General features: G+C 40.0%; 1 protein-coding gene, 1 long non-coding RNA gene and 1 other non-coding gene across 3 annotated transcripts; 1 reads left to right on the top strand and 2 right to left on the bottom strand.

Moving 5' to 3' along the window:
* Positions 1-222: 222 nt before the first annotated feature.
* LOC107500083 lies at positions 223-16463 on the bottom strand. Its single transcript, XR_001594449.2, has 5 exons — positions 16356-16463; positions 15642-15725; positions 5478-5582; positions 626-5342; positions 223-526 (listed from the first exon to the last, which is right to left on the bottom strand). It is a non-coding gene; the product is annotated as an uncharacterized LOC107500083 (long non-coding RNA).
* On the bottom strand, positions 651-747 carry LOC118604443. The gene has a single exon (XR_004951749.1). It is a non-coding gene; the product is annotated as a Z30 small nucleolar RNA (small nucleolar RNA).
* LOC107499881 (protein SLFN14) lies at positions 7124-16357 on the top strand. The gene is made up of 5 exons (XM_016124507.2): positions 7124-7432; positions 9107-10179; positions 11332-11460; positions 12381-13092; positions 15020-16357. The coding sequence occupies exons 2-5, from the start codon at positions 9120-9122 to the stop codon at positions 15849-15851; spliced, it is 2733 nt and encodes a 910-aa protein (XP_015979993.2). The 5' UTR covers positions 7124-7432; positions 9107-9119; the 3' UTR covers positions 15852-16357.
* Positions 16464-17212: the final 749 nt, after the last annotated feature.

Here is a 17212-nt window from a genome sequence, read left to right as displayed (position 1 = left end):
TTTTGCTAATCCAGTAATGGCGGGGGAGAGATCCTCTACTCCAATAGCAAGAATCCAGCCTTGTTTGAAATATCTTGTATCAGAAATACTATTGAAACACTTAAATTGCCTATGTAGAAAATTCATGCCACTGGATTGGCAGGTTGGTGAAAAACATGGGTAAAAAAAAAATCGTTATGACGGAAGAAGAATGAAAATAATTTGTAAGTGCCTCTGCTTTGATAGGTGGTTTCCAATACTTTAATTTTAGCAATTCAAAGCACATTCTCTGATAGCACAAAGGTGATAAAACTAAATTCTGAAATGGAATATTCTATTTTAAAATATTGATGCTTTTATGAATCATAAGAGGAGTATAATGGACATTTACAAAAATTCTTGTTAAACAGCAAGTTTTTACCACAGCAAATACCAGTTAATGAAACAATTTTAATACAGTAATAAGTCAATAAGGGAAATGAACCAGAATGAAGACTGAAAAAATGGTAGTCCTCCAGGAAGGTATCAAAGCCATTTTTACTTCAACCTAAGAAGGAAAACATCAGAGTATCAGTAAAATTCAAAAGAATATTTAAAAAAGCACTCATTCATAATAAAACCAGTATCCAAATAGACTAGAACATACCAATATGAAAAAACACAATCAGAATCAGCTCAGAGAGAAGATTAAGTGATCATACCCTGGTCAAAGCCAACACCGAAGCAATGGCAATACCAGGTCAGACTATACTTCACTCATCATCGCATCACTGCATTTCACCTCCTTCTAAAAGCAATTTCATGGGCTCTTTTCATATCCAAGAAAACTTAGGTTTACCTATGAAAAAAATAAAGGCTTCTTTTTAGATAAGTTTCAACTATGATTTGAATAATCTTCCACAATGCTTTAAGCCACTCTGCTGTACAAAAATGCAAATTTGAATAAGTTTTGTTTGGGGGGAGCCTTTTGTTTTTGAAATACAGAGCCAAGTGTATAAGCATTTACAGTTGATAAACTTTTTTTTTCATGAGCCCAAACACCATGCATGATAAAATTTCAGGGATGCCTGTGAAGGCACTTACAGTCTAGGTTCTAAAGCAAAATCTTTAAAAAGATTTTCTAAAGATTATAAATTCCTTTATAAAGTAAACTCCAGTTCATTTAATACATACTTTGATTTACAATTCTGCTGCAAAGATTAAAAAGTACACTCATAAAAATATTTATACCAAAATCTTCTATCTTAAGAGTCCAAGACCCAGAGAGGCTATGATTTGCCAAAGGTCCAGCAAAGCTGGAACGAGAACTGAGATCTGATCACCAGATTTATATTTTTTCATTACCAGCTAAATATATTTTAATTTCGTTTTTCTCTAGGCCATGAGCAAGATAAAAGCAGCAATGCAAAGCCTGGATAATGCAAAGCAATTCACGGCCTGAATAATCAATTTCTGAATGAGAAAGCTGACTGCATTTCATTCATCTAAATGACACCTTCAGGTGCTATACTATTACTGACATTGAAAAGTACTAGGATCACAAACAATGTCACTCTCCCCAGCCTTTCAGCATGGTATTGTCAGTATCTAAATAACAATTCTGGAGACACCACGTGCTTCCTCCAGCCATCTGTAAATGTCAATAAATTCATAGTCCATAGTTAAAAACGGATGGCTATTGGTCTGTTTGCATTCAGTAACTAAGCTCCATGGAGGGAAACTAACAAAGTGCCTGTTTTACAGGAGCTATGCTTGAGTCTTTATGTTATCCTCCTGTATAGGTGAAATAAGTACACGTTAAAAATGAGGAAACAGGCCGAGAGAACTTAAATAAATTTGTCTAAAAGCATGAAACTTGTGAACAGAGCTCTAGTGTGCTCCAGCCATACACAGCAAGCATATTCTCAGAACATTCACTCATCTAGAGTGCGTCTCCCACCCTTTCAATGTGGAGAACGCATCTTTCAATGTCGAGAAAGCGCAACTAGTTTTAAAACTTTACTCAAATGTAACCCTCTCTGTTAAGTGGTCTATAACTGTCATCCCCTTCTGTGACTCCCACAGCACCTTTTCCCACCACAGGGATCACATGCCAAGTATTTACCCATTCACGTCCCCCACTTCCTCCTCTCTCCCACCAGCTCCATCGGCGTCTTACCATTACACTCAGAATGGTGCCTGGTATATAGAAGGAGGCTCAATAAATAAGAGTTTAATTCAGTCAATACGCGAGCTTCCCTACTGAACTCTAAGCGCCTAGATTATAAAAGGATCAGCACAATTTATAAAGCGGACTTACCTCTAACATTTCACGTAGGTCAGACCATACCTCAAGCATCTCTAAGCCCGGCGTCCCCCAGCTTCTACCTCATGGCGCGCTGCACAACGTCCAATGCAGGACAACCATTTCTTATACACAGTGGACCCTCGAAAAAAATAAGGTCCAAATCCCACCAAGTTCAGGAAAGACAGAGAGGCTATCCCTGCGGATAAACACGAGTAAGGCCGGAGCAGGGCTCACATCAAAGACCCAGGTAAGAGTCCTGAGCTCTCTTTCCAAAATCCTAAAACTCCTACGCCCTAGATTCTCAAGGGGTTTGCCCCGACCGGCGGAGGCTGAAGGAAGCCGATATACTCCGCCTTTCGTTTCTGGGCGATACCCGCTCCCCATTCCCTGCTCCGCATCCACCTCCGCCCCACGGCCCCACAGGCTCCCACCGCCCAGCGCGGTCTTTCCCCGGGCAACCAATCCCGAAGCGGCCAGTGGGTCACATGGGCCTCAGCCTTGACGAGGGGCGGGTGCGAGGAGCAGCCAATCGGAGGGCGAGGCGAAAGTCAGGGGTGGAGCGGGTGGGCAGGCGGAAGTGCCTTTTCCATCGCTTTTTTGCGTGGCTGGCTCTGTCAGAGTTAGGCCAGCCGCTTTCCAGCCTCTGAGCAGTTTTTGCCTGCCCTCGGACTACCAGACGACAGTTAATGCTGAATAGTTCTGCCGGTGCCTTGTTTCACAATTAGGGAAGGGCGTCTGAGGCAGTTTTGCCCTGGGTTTCCAGGAAGGACTGTTGATCGAGGGATCCAACAGTGTCTATTGCGCTTGTCCGGATTCCCTCGAGGGCTAGGCGTTGGGGGCGTGGAGGGAGGGGAGACTTAGGTGCATGTGTCCCTCTCCGTTAAGGATGAATTTATTGGCTGGTCGGACGCTTGGACACTTCCTAGATAAGCAAGAGGTGCCACAAGAAAAGTGCATCTAAATATCAAAGAAGTGCAAAAGAGGCCAGGAAACATCTGGGAGAGGTGGCAATTGATCTGGGTCTTGAATGGGTGGGATTTGAGAATTAGGAGATTCTGGGAGAAGGAGTAATTTAACTCCCAAATTAAATAAGAAAACATGTAGGAGCTTACCAAATTTAGGTAAAGTTTAAACAGGTAGTGTTTCTCAAAATTGTTAAGTTAGAAACACCAGGAAGAAACAACAATATAGATGTCCTTCAGCACTAAAAACAAATCACAAAATGAAAATGCCTAGGACAAAACCCAGATTTACTGAATCAGATACTCTAGGTTTGGAGCCGAAGCATGCATATTTTTAATAAGAGCCCCCACAAGTGATACTGAGTCACACTAAAGTTTGAGGACCAGCGATAGTGTTAAAGAAAAGGGTGGCAGAAATTTGAAAGACAGGTCAGGACTTTGTTAAAGATTGTGGCTTCTGGCTGTGTAGTTTAGACTAATCTGAAGAAAGAGAGATTTGAAGATTTCAGAGCCTAAGATGACAGGTAATCAGAGCTGTACTTTAGAAAATTCAACGTGCAACTGTGTTTTTAAATAGATTGAAGGAAGGCAAAGGGATGCTATTGCAAGTGATTGCTATGGTCCAGGTGTGAGCCAATAAGAGCCTAAATTAGGACTGTGGCAGTGGAAATGGAGAGATGGTATATAATAAGCAGCATGAGGATTGTGATGAGTTTTAGATAGGGATGGGTAGAAAGATATAAAGAAATAAAAAGGAAGAATGGGGGAAAAAAAGGGAGCATCTTCTCTAGCAGACCTATTAAGGACCTCCATTGTACTTTAAGGATAGGAGAGGTTAGACAGTGAAAAGAATTTGTATGAGCTGTTTTCCCTGCCTGGTTTTCCCCTTCTCCATCTCTCTTTCTCAGCCTGGTATTCTTACTTACAGGTTCCAGCTCATACACCATCTCGTTTATGAGATCTGATCTTATTTTCACAAGCAGAGTTATTGTCACACCTCAGAACACTCAGAGCACACTGTTCATACATTTCTAGCTCTCCAGAGTGGCACTGGAATGCAGTGATCATGCACATGGACCACATTTGTAAGCACCATAAATTCTGTTCCTCAGTTTCCTCAAAGAGGGAATAATAATAGCACCTATTATTATTATAGCACACAGAGCAATTAAATGAATTGAGTGAGAACAATGCCTAGAACATAGAGTGCTCAACCGATGTTATCCTATATGCCGTATTACAATGGTTTGATACGTGTTTTCCCTCTCTAGATTGTGAACAGGACATGTGTCTTATTCTTCTGGCTAACAGTAAGGATGCATGACGGAATTATGGTAAATGGGTTTTGGAATCAGATAGACAGTGGTTCAAATCCAAGCTACTTACTAGATGTGTAACCTTGATCTTTACTACCCTGAACTCAGTTTCCTCATTTATAAGATGATGAAAATCATGCATGTCTTACAAGTTTTTATGAGGACTAATCAAAGTAACCAAAGTTGCTTATCTGGCCCAAAGAAAGCAGTCATTAAATGGCAGTTTTTATTTTGTCATGTAGCCTCACAGCATAACACCATGTTCAGAACACAGTAAGTGCTTAGTAACTGATTACTGAACGAAAAGCTGACACTATATGCCAGGTACCATGCTAAGCTCTTTATGTATATCATCTCATTTCATTCTCACCAGAACTGGATGGAGAGGGTACTATTATTATGTCCTAATTATACAGAAGGAATCTGAGGCTTAGATTAGTTTAACCAAGGACTCAAATCTAGGAAGTGACAGAACTAGGATTTCAACAGCCTAGGTGCTCAAAAAATAGGTGATTGAATAAAAGAACAAATAAAAATTAGGAGACTTACCCAGAGTCAGGTAGTAGCATGATAGAATTAGCATTATTGCTCTTTAAATAATCTCTATTAAGGAATTGAGGGTGAGATGGAGGCTGGTATTTGTCATTTTGTGTCTAGTGTGCATAAAGGCTGTGCACACCAGACACAAAGAACTTCTGATAAATTGAAATTCTTAGTGAACAAATACATCTTAAATACATTGGGGGCTCTAGTTCTTAGCCCATTGTTGACAGGATGGCCACATCACTTTCCCAGGACCTAGGAAAAAGCAAAGTTGGTTTTGAGGTGTCGAAACCAAGATGTGAGAATCTCCCTGGTGTGATAACCTAACTATTCATAACCAGGGGACTCAACTAATGAACTCTGAAGAAGGAAGAGAAACTATTTGCTTACCTTTCACATTATCCCTCCTCTAGATTTAGTTCTTTATAGTGCATTGAAGAAGAATAAAAAAGAAACAATCTGGTTTCTGGTTCTCCTGTCCAAATAATGATCTTCCTGTTGAGCAGGAAGAAAAAGGGGAGATAGTTAAGCAGATTTCTGATTTTGAAGACTCAAAAGCAATCCGGAACCCCAAAATGAAAGGCAGGAGAAGGAGTAGGAACATTTGTAATAAACGAATCTGGCTTTGAACCCTTACTCTTCCACTTATTGGCCATGTGTTCTCAGTTTCTGCATAGTGTGAAAAGTTCCAAGCTCGGTTGCTTGCACCCAAATGTACATGTTCAGTAAATGATGGTCATTTTTATCTTTCTTAAGGTAAGTAATATCAAAAATTTCGATGTGTGAGAGAGTCCGGGAATTAAGGTGGGTGGTAAAACTAAAAGTGAGACTGAATTTGGAAGTAAAGTGAATGGAAATAGGTTAAAGTTGAAGCTGAGGGCAGGCTTTCAGAGTTTATGGTGTTGCTGTGCTAATTATTCATCATAGTATCTGTTCTGCCTCCTATCCTAGAAATTCTGTTTAGCCAACATGCACAAAGGATAATATGCCAGCAAAGCAGAACTTCATAGGATCAGTAACCTTGGCAAATAAATAAATAAATAAATAAATAAATAAATAAATAAATCCCATTTTTAAATCATAAAAAAGTCATTTCATCATAACAAATTGAGTAGAAACACAGACTTGTTTGTTGGTTCAATTTAGAGGAAGACAAGTATATCAGTTTCCTGTGACTGCTACAACAAATTATCACAAACTTATTGCTTAAAATAACAAAAAAATTTTTCCCCACAGCTAAAGGTTTGACATTAGTTTTATTGGGCAAAAATCAAGGTGTCACTAGGGCTATGCTGGGGAAGGGGGAAAGGGAGACAAGGGGAGAATCTGGTCCTGCCTCTTCCACCTTCTAGTGACCGCTGCATTCCTACACTATGGCCACATCACTCCAATCTCTACCTCTATGGGTCACGTTGCCTCTTTTGTGTGTATCAAATCTCTCTCTGCTTCTCTCTTATAAGAACACTTGTAATTGGATTTAGGGCCCACCCAGATAATCCAGCATAATCTCCCTATCCGAAGACTTTTACTTAATCACATCTGCAATGACCTTTTTTACAGGTTCATCATCATCATCATCATCATCATCATTATCATCATTATAATTAGTGGTCATTATTCAGCCTACTATAAGAAGCTTTATCCAGTTTAGCCCGCATTCCTAAGTGAGATAGTTCTCACCTGTTTATTTTTTCATTTTTTAATGATAAAAACAATTCCTGTTTTAATGATAAAAACAATACAGTAAAAGGTTTTTTTAAGAAGAAATGAAAAGAAATTAAATGAAAATCATCTGTAATTCTCACCCAGGGATAGCCAGCACCTCATCAATGTGCATTTTTCTAAGCTGGGTTTTGTGTCCAATAAAAAGGAAGAATAGGAAAAAGAGAATAAAAGTAAGTAGAATGGAACAAACAATTTTGGAAAGTAATGGAATAGCTTAATATTGCTCATAATGGATATGTACAGAGCAGCCTAATTTTAAATGAATGTAGAGATTTGAAAAGAAATTAACGAGGACAGGAGGTGCTTATATGATGTGTGGAAATGACACTTGGCCCCTTAGCTTTAGCCCCTCACTTGAAAACTCCTGAATTTTCCCAATACTACCTCATTCACTCCCAGAAGTCAGACTTCGCCTTGCTAATCTACCCTGTCACAGGCTTTACTTGAGCCCTTATCAGCCTTCCTCACTGGGTCAATGTAATGAAAACTGGGGGAGTCTGGCAGAGTTCCTGCTCCTCCCAGGCTGATATCAAAAGGGCAACAGGGACTGTGACAGAAAGCAAACATTCAGACCAAAGCCAGATGTGGAACTGAAACAAGAGAAGAAGCAAGTGCATCAGGTAAAAAAAAGTTTAATTTGAAAAATCTCATCCATCTCATCTTAAGTGCAGTTTATGTCTGAGGGCATGAAGGGCTTAGTTAAGGAGAAACTTGTAAAGGAAAATGAGTGAGAAATTTTGGGAAGAGTGGAAAAGATGTTCTTTTGAAGCTAGAATCTCAGAAAACTGTATCTATCGTAGTTGTTAGCAGCATCTAGGTAATATCGATAAGACTTGGGAGCCATGAGAATACAGTATGCTAGATCAAAAACAATTGGATTTGTTCTGTGAGCCCCAGCAGATGGAAATTATAGGGAGACAAATTACAGTTGAACATAAGGAAGCCATTTCTAACAGAGTAGTCGAAAAATAGGACAAATTTGATAGTGTGAGTTACTCATCACTGGAGGTGTTCAAGCAGTTGCTGGAAAGCAATTTGCTGAGAGTTGGGAATATTATAGAGAAGATTTAAGAATCAGATGGATAGTTGGACCCGAAGAACTTTAAAGTCCCTTCTAACACTTCTGTGATTCTATGATATGAATAGAATGTTATCAGAAATTTCTCTAAGGGGCCATACAGTTACATTTACCTGTAGGAGATGCTCATATATGAAAAAAACAAACAAACAAACAATTCATTGGGTTGATTTTGGTTTACCTGGTGGATGTGAGAAGGCAACTGAGAGCAAACTATGACAGAGGAGGCTACACATCCTGCTGAATGCCTGCTTTTTTTCCTTTTGGTGGGTACAAACAACACTCACATGACCTCTGCCTTGCAAAGATTACACAGAAGAAATGGGTTCTCTTCTTCTTCCAGAGGAAGGATTTTGGTTTGGGTTAGTAATAATTTTATTTTATTAACAAAAGCCAAGAGAGTCATGTCTGAAATATTTGCTTCAGTGCCATAATTTTGACCTAGGGTGCTATATTTGTGAAGCAAAAGGAAATTGGCCGCAGTTTAATAACCATGTCCCTACACTCATGTTCTTGTCCAAGTCTCAGAGGTTTCAACAGCACCGGCAGAACTATTAGGAGGGCAGGAAAGCACCTGCTTCTGTATCACACTGTATATGAAGAAATATACTTTTAGAATAATGTTTGAGAGATAAAACAATTTCTGCATTTGGTGTTCATTGACATTCTTTCAGGAGTAGAATAAAGCTTTAAAAATGTATAAAATAATAATACCAAGTTTATGTTTGTTTTTATAGCAAGATCTCTATATCACATATACTCTCAAACTCTGTTAGTTCCCTATTGCCTCTCTTTCTTTCTCCTTTGAATTATAAATAGGAGGATCTTCTGACTTTAAATTCTGCTTCTACACATTCTCTAATAACTTACATTGGTTCCCGTGCCAAACCATGTTCTTTATATCTGGGTTCACTGTTGGTGCTTCCTAATTTTAAGTAAAAAATGGCCAAAAATTTTAGTGCTATAAGTTTTCTGTTATGGCAAAATATTAAGTATTTACCTTTACCTATGCCCATTCATGCTGGAAAAACTAAGGATCATGACAAAGTTGTTAGAAAACAGTGATATCAAAGATTATTTCCATGTTAAAATGTATCGCAATAACTTAAAACTTTTAAGAAAATATTGTAATATCTTGAACTCTTGTTAATGTAGAAGCAACATTTCTATACTAATTATTTATTGGACTTCATTTCTGTTATTGTTTGGAGCACAGAGGGGTTGCTGAGATGGAGAGTTTCAAGACCAATACGGAAATGCTCTATCCTGAGGTAATTGTAGAAGTGGGTAGAGTGACTTTTGGAGAAGAGAACAGGAAGAAGATGACCAATAACTATTTGAAAAGAACTGAGAATTCTAAAATCATCCAAGCTACATGTGCACTCTTAAATTCTGGAGGGGGTGTGATCAAAGCTGAGATTGACGATAAAACCTACAGTTACGCATGCCATGGGCTGGGACAGGATCTGGAAACTTCTTTTCAAAAGCTCCTTCCTTCAGGTTCACAGAAATACCTTGACTATATGCAGCAGGGGCACAATCTCCTCATTTTTGTGAAGTCATGGAGCCCAGATGTTTTCAGCCTACCTCTAAGGATTTGCAGCTTGCGCTCAAATTTATATCAGAGAGATGTCACTTCTGCTATCAACCTGAGTGCCAGCAGTGCCCTGGAGCTTCTCAGAGAGAAGCAGTCTAGAGCCCAAAGAGGGAGATCGAGGGTGAAGGAGCTGCATCCTCAGAAAGTTCTTGACAGAAATATTCAAGAGGAGGAAAATATGAGGATGTCTGCCTCAGAATTGTTTAAAAAGGACAAACTCATGTATAAAGAGAAACTCAGCTTTACTGAGTCAACACATGTAGAGTTTAAAAGGTTCACTACCAAAAAGATTATCCCTCGGATGAAAGAAATGCTGCCTCATTACATTTCTGCATTTGCCAATACCGATGGGGGATACCTAATTATTGGGGTGGACGATAAGAGCAAAGAAGTGTTTGGCTGTAAGAGAGAAAAAGTAAACACTGACTTATTAAAAAAAGAAATAGAGAACTGCATAGAAAAACTGCCAACATTCCACTTCTGCTGTGAGAAGCCAAAGGTGAATTTCACTACCAAAATCTTGGATGTATACAATAAAGATGCCTTGTATGGTTATGTCTGTGTGGTTCAAGTGGAGCCCTTCTGCTGTGTGGTATTCACAGAGGCCCCAGATTCCTGGATTGTGAGAAACAACTCTGTCACAAGGCTGACAGCTGAGCACTGGGTGGCCATGATGCTGGATCTTCAGCCAGGTAAAGCAGAATAACAGCCATTATCCAAGTTGACAGGGAGGAACACCCTTCTCTGCCTTCTGTGGGCATGTGGTGAGATATTTCAAAGAAATAAAATGATTAAAAAGCTGTTTTGCTTACAAATATTCTCCCATTGCAGGGTTCCTTTTTCTAATATTTTACTAACTCAAAGAATAGTCTACTTTGAAAAAATTAGAGCATGCCATCAGCCATGAATTAGTGGCAGTTCCCTTTTATGCACTGTAGAGGCCTGTTGCAAAACTTTTGCAGGCTGACATTTTTAGTCAAAAACATTCACCAGTAATCTCTAAGGATGATATTTCAGAGAAACATCCTTTAAGAATGACTCTTCACTAATTCTTTCAAGGGAAATTTGTTGACAAATTTGAATTGTTTCAGTAACACTAGGAGCTAATGCCTTCAAACACTTTCCTCAAGTGGAAAAAACTGATGAAAAAGGAGATGCTAAGGCAGGGAATGGGAATGGGGACAAGGACTCCGAGTGTTTTCTCTTTCCATCCAGTTTTGCCCTGCCTTACAGAATCGGCCCTGGTGATTTCTAATTAATCCATAAAGGACTCACTGGCTGAACAAAGTTTATCGGTTTGCCTTCATGGTCAGTATTTAATTTTATTAAAGAAGCTTGGATCAAGAGTTGAGTGATTTTATTGACTTATTCTCTCTCACCCTGGATTTGTTTGAGTTTACTTTATATACACACATGCACCAAACTAGAGATCCTGCCGCTTTCTATTCTATTTAAACGCTGAATGGGAACTTAAACGATTATAATGGTATAAAAAAAGACATACTGTGCTTAACTTTTTCTGCCCCCACTAGAAGTTTTTTCCTCTTAGAGATGACCTGGAATCAGAATAATAAAGTTGGAAGGAACCTTAGGGATCATCACCTCACCCTGTCATGACAGAGAGGTAAAATGACTTGCTCAAGAGGAGTCACACAGTGACTCAGAAAATGCATGGTCCTCCAGGAGTCCCCAGACTGCCTTTCCTAACATATGTGAACTGTTTGAGGCATAGAGAATGTGAGAGCAGATCAGGCATGATGCAAATCACATGTCAACAGTAGGAAGAACAATTCAAAAGTTCTATTTCTTTTTTGTCTGAAACAACTCTCCATATATTTGTTTAGCTCCTTCCAGTCTGGCCACAGACCACAGCCTTCTCCCGGTTTCACCAGCTTTGTCTGCACTAAGAAGTCCATCATGTCCCATAAAAGTCCTGAAATTTAAGAGGGCTCTACAGCAACGTTTGTTTCCAGGTATTTCCTTCTTGATTTCAGCCAAGGGGGATTTCATTTATTAATTTTTTTCCTAAAATTATTTTGGGAGGAACTGATAGCAATTAGTCCAAATTATTCTCCTCGAAAAGAAGGTCAAATGCAGGACTTAGAAGACATAATGGTCCTGAAATAATACATATAGCTAGCTAACTTTTATTTCCCAGTCATCAAATTTTCACAATATTTCTGTGTGCTTTTTGGCTTCTAGTCACTTAATGACTTTTTGTTCCCCAAATTGGAGATAATTTAGGAGTTCTCCTAAATTCCTTAGGTCTAGACCACAAGAGAATTGCCCCCTGGCTTTCCAATACAGAAGGAGGTGAGCCCTGGGGTTCTAAAGCAGAGTTTCTCAACCTTAGCACTACTGTTATTTGGCCACATAATTCTTTGTGGAAGGGGGCTGCCCTCTGAATTGTAGGATGTAGAGCAGCATTCCTGGCCTCTACCCTCCAGATTCCAGTAGCACTCCTCCAGCTGTAACAAGAAAAAATGTTCTGAGGGGTGGGGATAGTAAAATTGTTACATGTTAAGAATCATTGTTTTATATTAAAGTTCTTAGTTTCCTCAAAGCCTCAGGCACACATGCACTTGTGCAAACACACACCTTCTTAACAGGAAGGCATGACTGCCTGAATTCCTAGCAGAAGTGGACAATTTGAGATTGAGAAGGGGGTGCTAGGAGGCTGTTCTGTGAAGCCCCCTCCCTGATTGTCTTCCCTGTATGAGAGCAGTCAACAGTGGGAACTTCACAGCCCTGGCCTGAGAAGAGGCAGTGCTTTTCTTGCAGACAAGGAAACCTGTGGCTCCATGGCTACACTCATTTCTTTCTATGTATGTTGCAGGAATACTTTCGATGCGCTTTTGTACATTTTAGTAATTTCTATTCCTTGGATTTTCAGTGACACAGGAAGAGATACAATTTAAACCAGAATCCCTCTGTAAGAAGCTATTCTCAGATCATAAAGGACTGGAAGAATTAATGAAGATGCAGATACATCCTTGTTCTCAGGGGATCGTGATATTTTCTAGAAGCTGGGCTAGTGATGTTGGCTTAAAAAAAGAGCAGGATGTCCTGTGTGATGCTCTCCTAATAGCAGTTAATAGCCCCCTTGTACTCTTTACAATCTTGACACACCCCAGTAAGAGTGAAAGCCTTGAGTATGCCCGAAATACTGCTCGTCAGTTAAAGCAGAAACTGGGAACTGTTGGTTACACAGAAAAAGTGTGTGTCATTCCGAAGCTGATGTGCCTGCCCACCACACAGTGTAGACCCTGTGAAATCCCTGTATACTACCCCCAATCCTACCGGCTTGCTAATGAGGAAGAAATGGAAGACTTGCTGCAGGCCCTCATCGTGGTCTCACTGTGCTCTAGATCTCTTTTGAGTGACCAGCTGGGCTGTGAATTTTTCAACTTGCTCATAGCAGAGCAGTGTGAGCAGCTTTCAGAGAGCCTTCAGGAGACAAGAGAACTGTTCATCTACTGCTTTCCAGGGACCAGGAAGACAGCCCTAGCCATAAAGATCACGGAGAAAATTAAGGACTTATTCCACTGCCAACCAGAAGAGGTTCTCTATGTTTGTGAAAGTGACTCCTTAAAGAATTACGTGCTGTAAGTGTTTCACTAACTGAACATAATAAATGTATTTAGTTAGTCTTTTCAACAGTATCACAGAAGTAATTTGTATTGTTAATCCAAGATTTTGCCTTAACTGCATAAATGGCAGAGCTCAAACTATATTCCCATTTCCAAGTGATTAGGTAGTTGAGCTACAAATGAGTGCCTTGCAATTTTTAGGCTTAAACATCTCATAAATTAGCCAAGTGCGCATAACTTTATGTAACTAGAAACATTTTTTCCCATACTCTGTGGCTTTATATTTTAGTAGAAATGAACCTACCTTTCTTTACATAAACTCTTTGCTTGAGATTTAATACTTAAATCTATAGGGTATTTCCTCTCATTAGACATACATAACAGAAACTTGAATTTAAATACCATTTGATTGTGTTTATAAAATATTTTCATTGGTTTAAGTTGTTATGAATCAATAATTTTAGAAAACATGCAAATTTGCTTCTGATTTAAATCTTTAGCTTTCAATTTACGAAAAAACCTGGTTGCTTTATAATGCAGCAAATGAAGGCAAACTCATTTGAATTTTTGGTTTGGTTTACTTATTTATTCAACAAATCTTTTTGTGCACCATATGCATGCTAGGAACTATGGATATCTAATGTTAGAGGAGAAAATATATTGAAGACCTGGCCATAAACAGGGACAAAAGAAAAAATAAGCAATGTGAATGTGGTGTAATTAGTATGATAATAAGATATGCTTATCTTAACTGTGGCTGAAGGTTGGTCAGCAAATACTTCCCGGTAAAGAAGATCTATTGGTCACACTCTTAAAAGTCGGTGAGAGAAGTGAATAAAATGAGGGCTTTTTAGGCAAAGGGTATAGCGATTGCAAAGGCATGGAGACACTAAAGAATCGGAAGGAAGTCTGACTGGAGCAGTGAGGGAGTGTTGGTATGCGATAGGTGATGATGTTGCAAAGGAGGCAGAAGCCAGATGAGGAAGGATGCCATAAACTGTGCTAAGCGCTGTGCTTTTTAATATGCTTTATAGGTAAGTTTAAAAATTCCTCCATCAAAAGGCAAATTCGGTCTAACAAATATCTACTGAACTCTATGTGGAGGGGATACAGAGAATGGCTAAGAATCAGTGCTTTTCTTCAAAAGTGGTACACAGGCCGAACTGGAAGAGAAGAACATGAACAGTTATGGTTCAAGGAGTAAAGCCCAGGGACTGCATATGTAAAATGAGAAAACCTGTAGGAATGAGTGATATTGCCTGGGTCCGAATTGAAACAACCACCAGGCTTAGTTATCTATTGCCTCCGCTCATTTCTTCCTCCTCCTCTGATACGCTGAGCAAAGTAAACACGGTCATAGTCCCAGAGAGAAACAGCCCTGTAGATTTGTTACCCTATCTGATATGTCATGAAACTCAGCAACCTGTTGATGTTTTCCTTACTAAAATCTAAAGAGGTTTCTGGTTTGTACTATAAGTAAACGGGGAAATAGGATGTGCTTTAAGGGGAATTTGCATTCGCCCATACCTCTTTTACATATAAAAATTATGATATGCCTCTAGGTGGCTGTTCTCTACCCCTGAAAAGAACAGAAAGAAATGGTAGTAACAAGTGTAAATTACTTTTGAGATTTCCTTTAGAAGTAATGAGCTTGTCTTTAGGGATTGTCACGATACAGAAAAAGACTAATAGAAAGAATAGTCTCCTATCCAGGTTTATTTCAAAAGTTTCACATGCAGATTTAACTAGATAACTCCAAAGAGCAGAGTTTGCAATTATGAATTCTGTCAAGTAACTTATCAGGAAAGCGGTTTTGGACTATTCAGGACACCACTGAATCAACGGATCAGCCTCCAGATGGGAACTACCCTCTGATTCCAATCCAGAGAGTAATGAATGCATGGTGTTCCCTGAAATCCTATTCTCTCTGTCATCCTTACAGCCAGCAAACCACCTGCCAAGCTGTAACCCGGAAGACCTTCATGCAAGGGGAGTTCCTAAAGGTTAAACACATAGTGATGGATGAAACTGAGAAGTTCTGCAGTAAATATGGTGATTGGTACATGAAGGCTAAGAGCATCACCCAGTCCAAGGTGAGGGGGGCTGCAAGTGACAACCTTCCCCATGGGGTTCTCTGGTTTTTTCTGGACCCTTTCCAAGTCCATCGTGCTGATGTCAATGGCCTTCCCCCTCCTTCTGCTCAGTTTCCTCGTAAAACGATCACCAATGGGATCCACTGCTCTCTGGAAATAGCAATGGTCATGAAACAAGAAATGAAGAGAATCAGAGAAAATCCTCTCTTCAATATGTCTCCAGACATACTGTCATTGTTCAGGGAAGCTGCCTACGAGGAAGCAATATGTGCTCAGGCTCTGCCTGGGGTGTGTGAGACAGAGACTAACCTGGCAATAGGGCAAATCGCAAATCGTGTGGCAGAAAGATGTCACAGCCTGTTCCAGTGTGGCTATTTGCCCAAAGATATAGCAATTCTGTGCAGGAGAGGGGAGGACAGAGGACGTTATGAGCTTGCGCTGCTAAAAGCAATGGAATTAATTGAAACTCACAGAGCAACGGAAGTTGCCTTCAGCCAGGCCTCTGGTGTTTTGGGCAGTCACATCATTTTAGACAGTCTTCAGCAGTTTTCAGGCCTGGAGAGGAATATCGTGTTTGGGCTCAGTCCAGCATGTACCCTGTCAGAGGAAACTCATAAGCTCTGCTTTGCCTCAAGAGCTATTAAACACCTCTACCTGCTTTATGAAAAGGCAGCCTTCTGAAAACTATTTCAAGCATTATAGGACTCCAGAAAGAGCAGAGTCCTTTCTCCCAGGCAGGTGGCAGTCACTCCTTTTCACGTGTACAAGTGAGGAAATCAAGGCAGAGTCGGTATGGCAGAGAGCCACAGAAATGTATCTTGGGACCCTGACACTCTATGTGCAGAGTTACCGTCTGTTTTCCAGTACACTTCACCTCCTTCATGTATGGCAGACATATTTGGTCGCCTTCCTCCAGTATTCTTGGCCTAATTTGACTTATTTCCTGTCAAACAGAGAGGATCTCCTCATATAGAGAACTGATCTTGTGCCATCCCCTGCTAATGTATCTTCAGTGAGTCCCTGCAGTCTTCAAACCAAACCAATTTTCAGGGCTTTCCATGATATACCCTGACATACTCTACTAACACATCCTTTATTAACCTCCATTTCCCAATGTTTCTAATGCTCCCAGTCCAGCTGGAGTATTTTGAGGCTGGGGAGTAGGGTGCATTCCAGGCTACTTACCTTGACTGAGTATCTCAGGACAGCACCCTTGTTGGCACATCGTACTGGCTATGGGACTCGAGCTGTATAGGCTCAGAACTGGATCTCTCTTGACGATGGCTTGATACTAATAAAGTTCACAAAAGACCAAGGCATAAATGAAATTGCTACTCTGACAATTTCCAGCGAGGATTGTAGTAATAGGTGAGCCAGATGCTTTTGTTAATCAGTACATTTAATAGTAACATAGGAAACCAAATTATACAAGCAAAGCTTTGCAGCAAGGGGAGCTGGCAATCTGATTCAAATGTATGAAGTCTTCAGATTATGTTAGACTATTACGACCATCTCTAAAACAGAAATATTTCTACCGCAAAGGCTAGACAGGACAGGTTTATAAAAGAAAGCAAATTTAGAATGCTAAGAGTGACTAGTTTTTCCATAATCTCTGCCTCAGATGAAATTTTTTTCTCTCTTAGTTTCTAAAGTTTCCAGGTTGACCACTAACCTTCCCCTCATACTCCCAAACACAACAGCATTTTGCTCACATTCATTCTTTATGTCTTAATACTTTCATCTAGGCTAGAAACTGCTTACACCCTGCTATTGGCCTGGGAAGTGGTCTCACTGTAAGAGGTCTTTGCACAACCCTGATGTCGTCCGTGATGATTTGGTGTTAACTTTGTAATCCAGTGAGAGGTTACGGGAGCCTGTGCAGCGATACTATCACCTAGGCCACCCACACACATTCTTGGCTTCTGGCTGTGCCTATGCCGTTTTCTCAGCCTTCAAACCTTGTTCTGCTGCCTCTAGCTGTTGGAACCCTTTCTTGTCAATCATGTCCTTGTTCAAGTGCCCACCTCTTCAATTAAACTTTT

This window comes from Rousettus aegyptiacus, unplaced genomic scaffold (genome assembly GCF_014176215.1).
Source record: "Rousettus aegyptiacus isolate mRouAeg1 unplaced genomic scaffold, mRouAeg1.p scaffold_m13_p_6, whole genome shotgun sequence".
NCBI lineage: Eukaryota > Metazoa > Chordata > Mammalia > Chiroptera > Pteropodidae > Rousettus > Rousettus aegyptiacus.
Note: the sequence above shows the minus strand (reverse complement) of the source record. Positions and strands in the feature narration are given on the sequence as shown.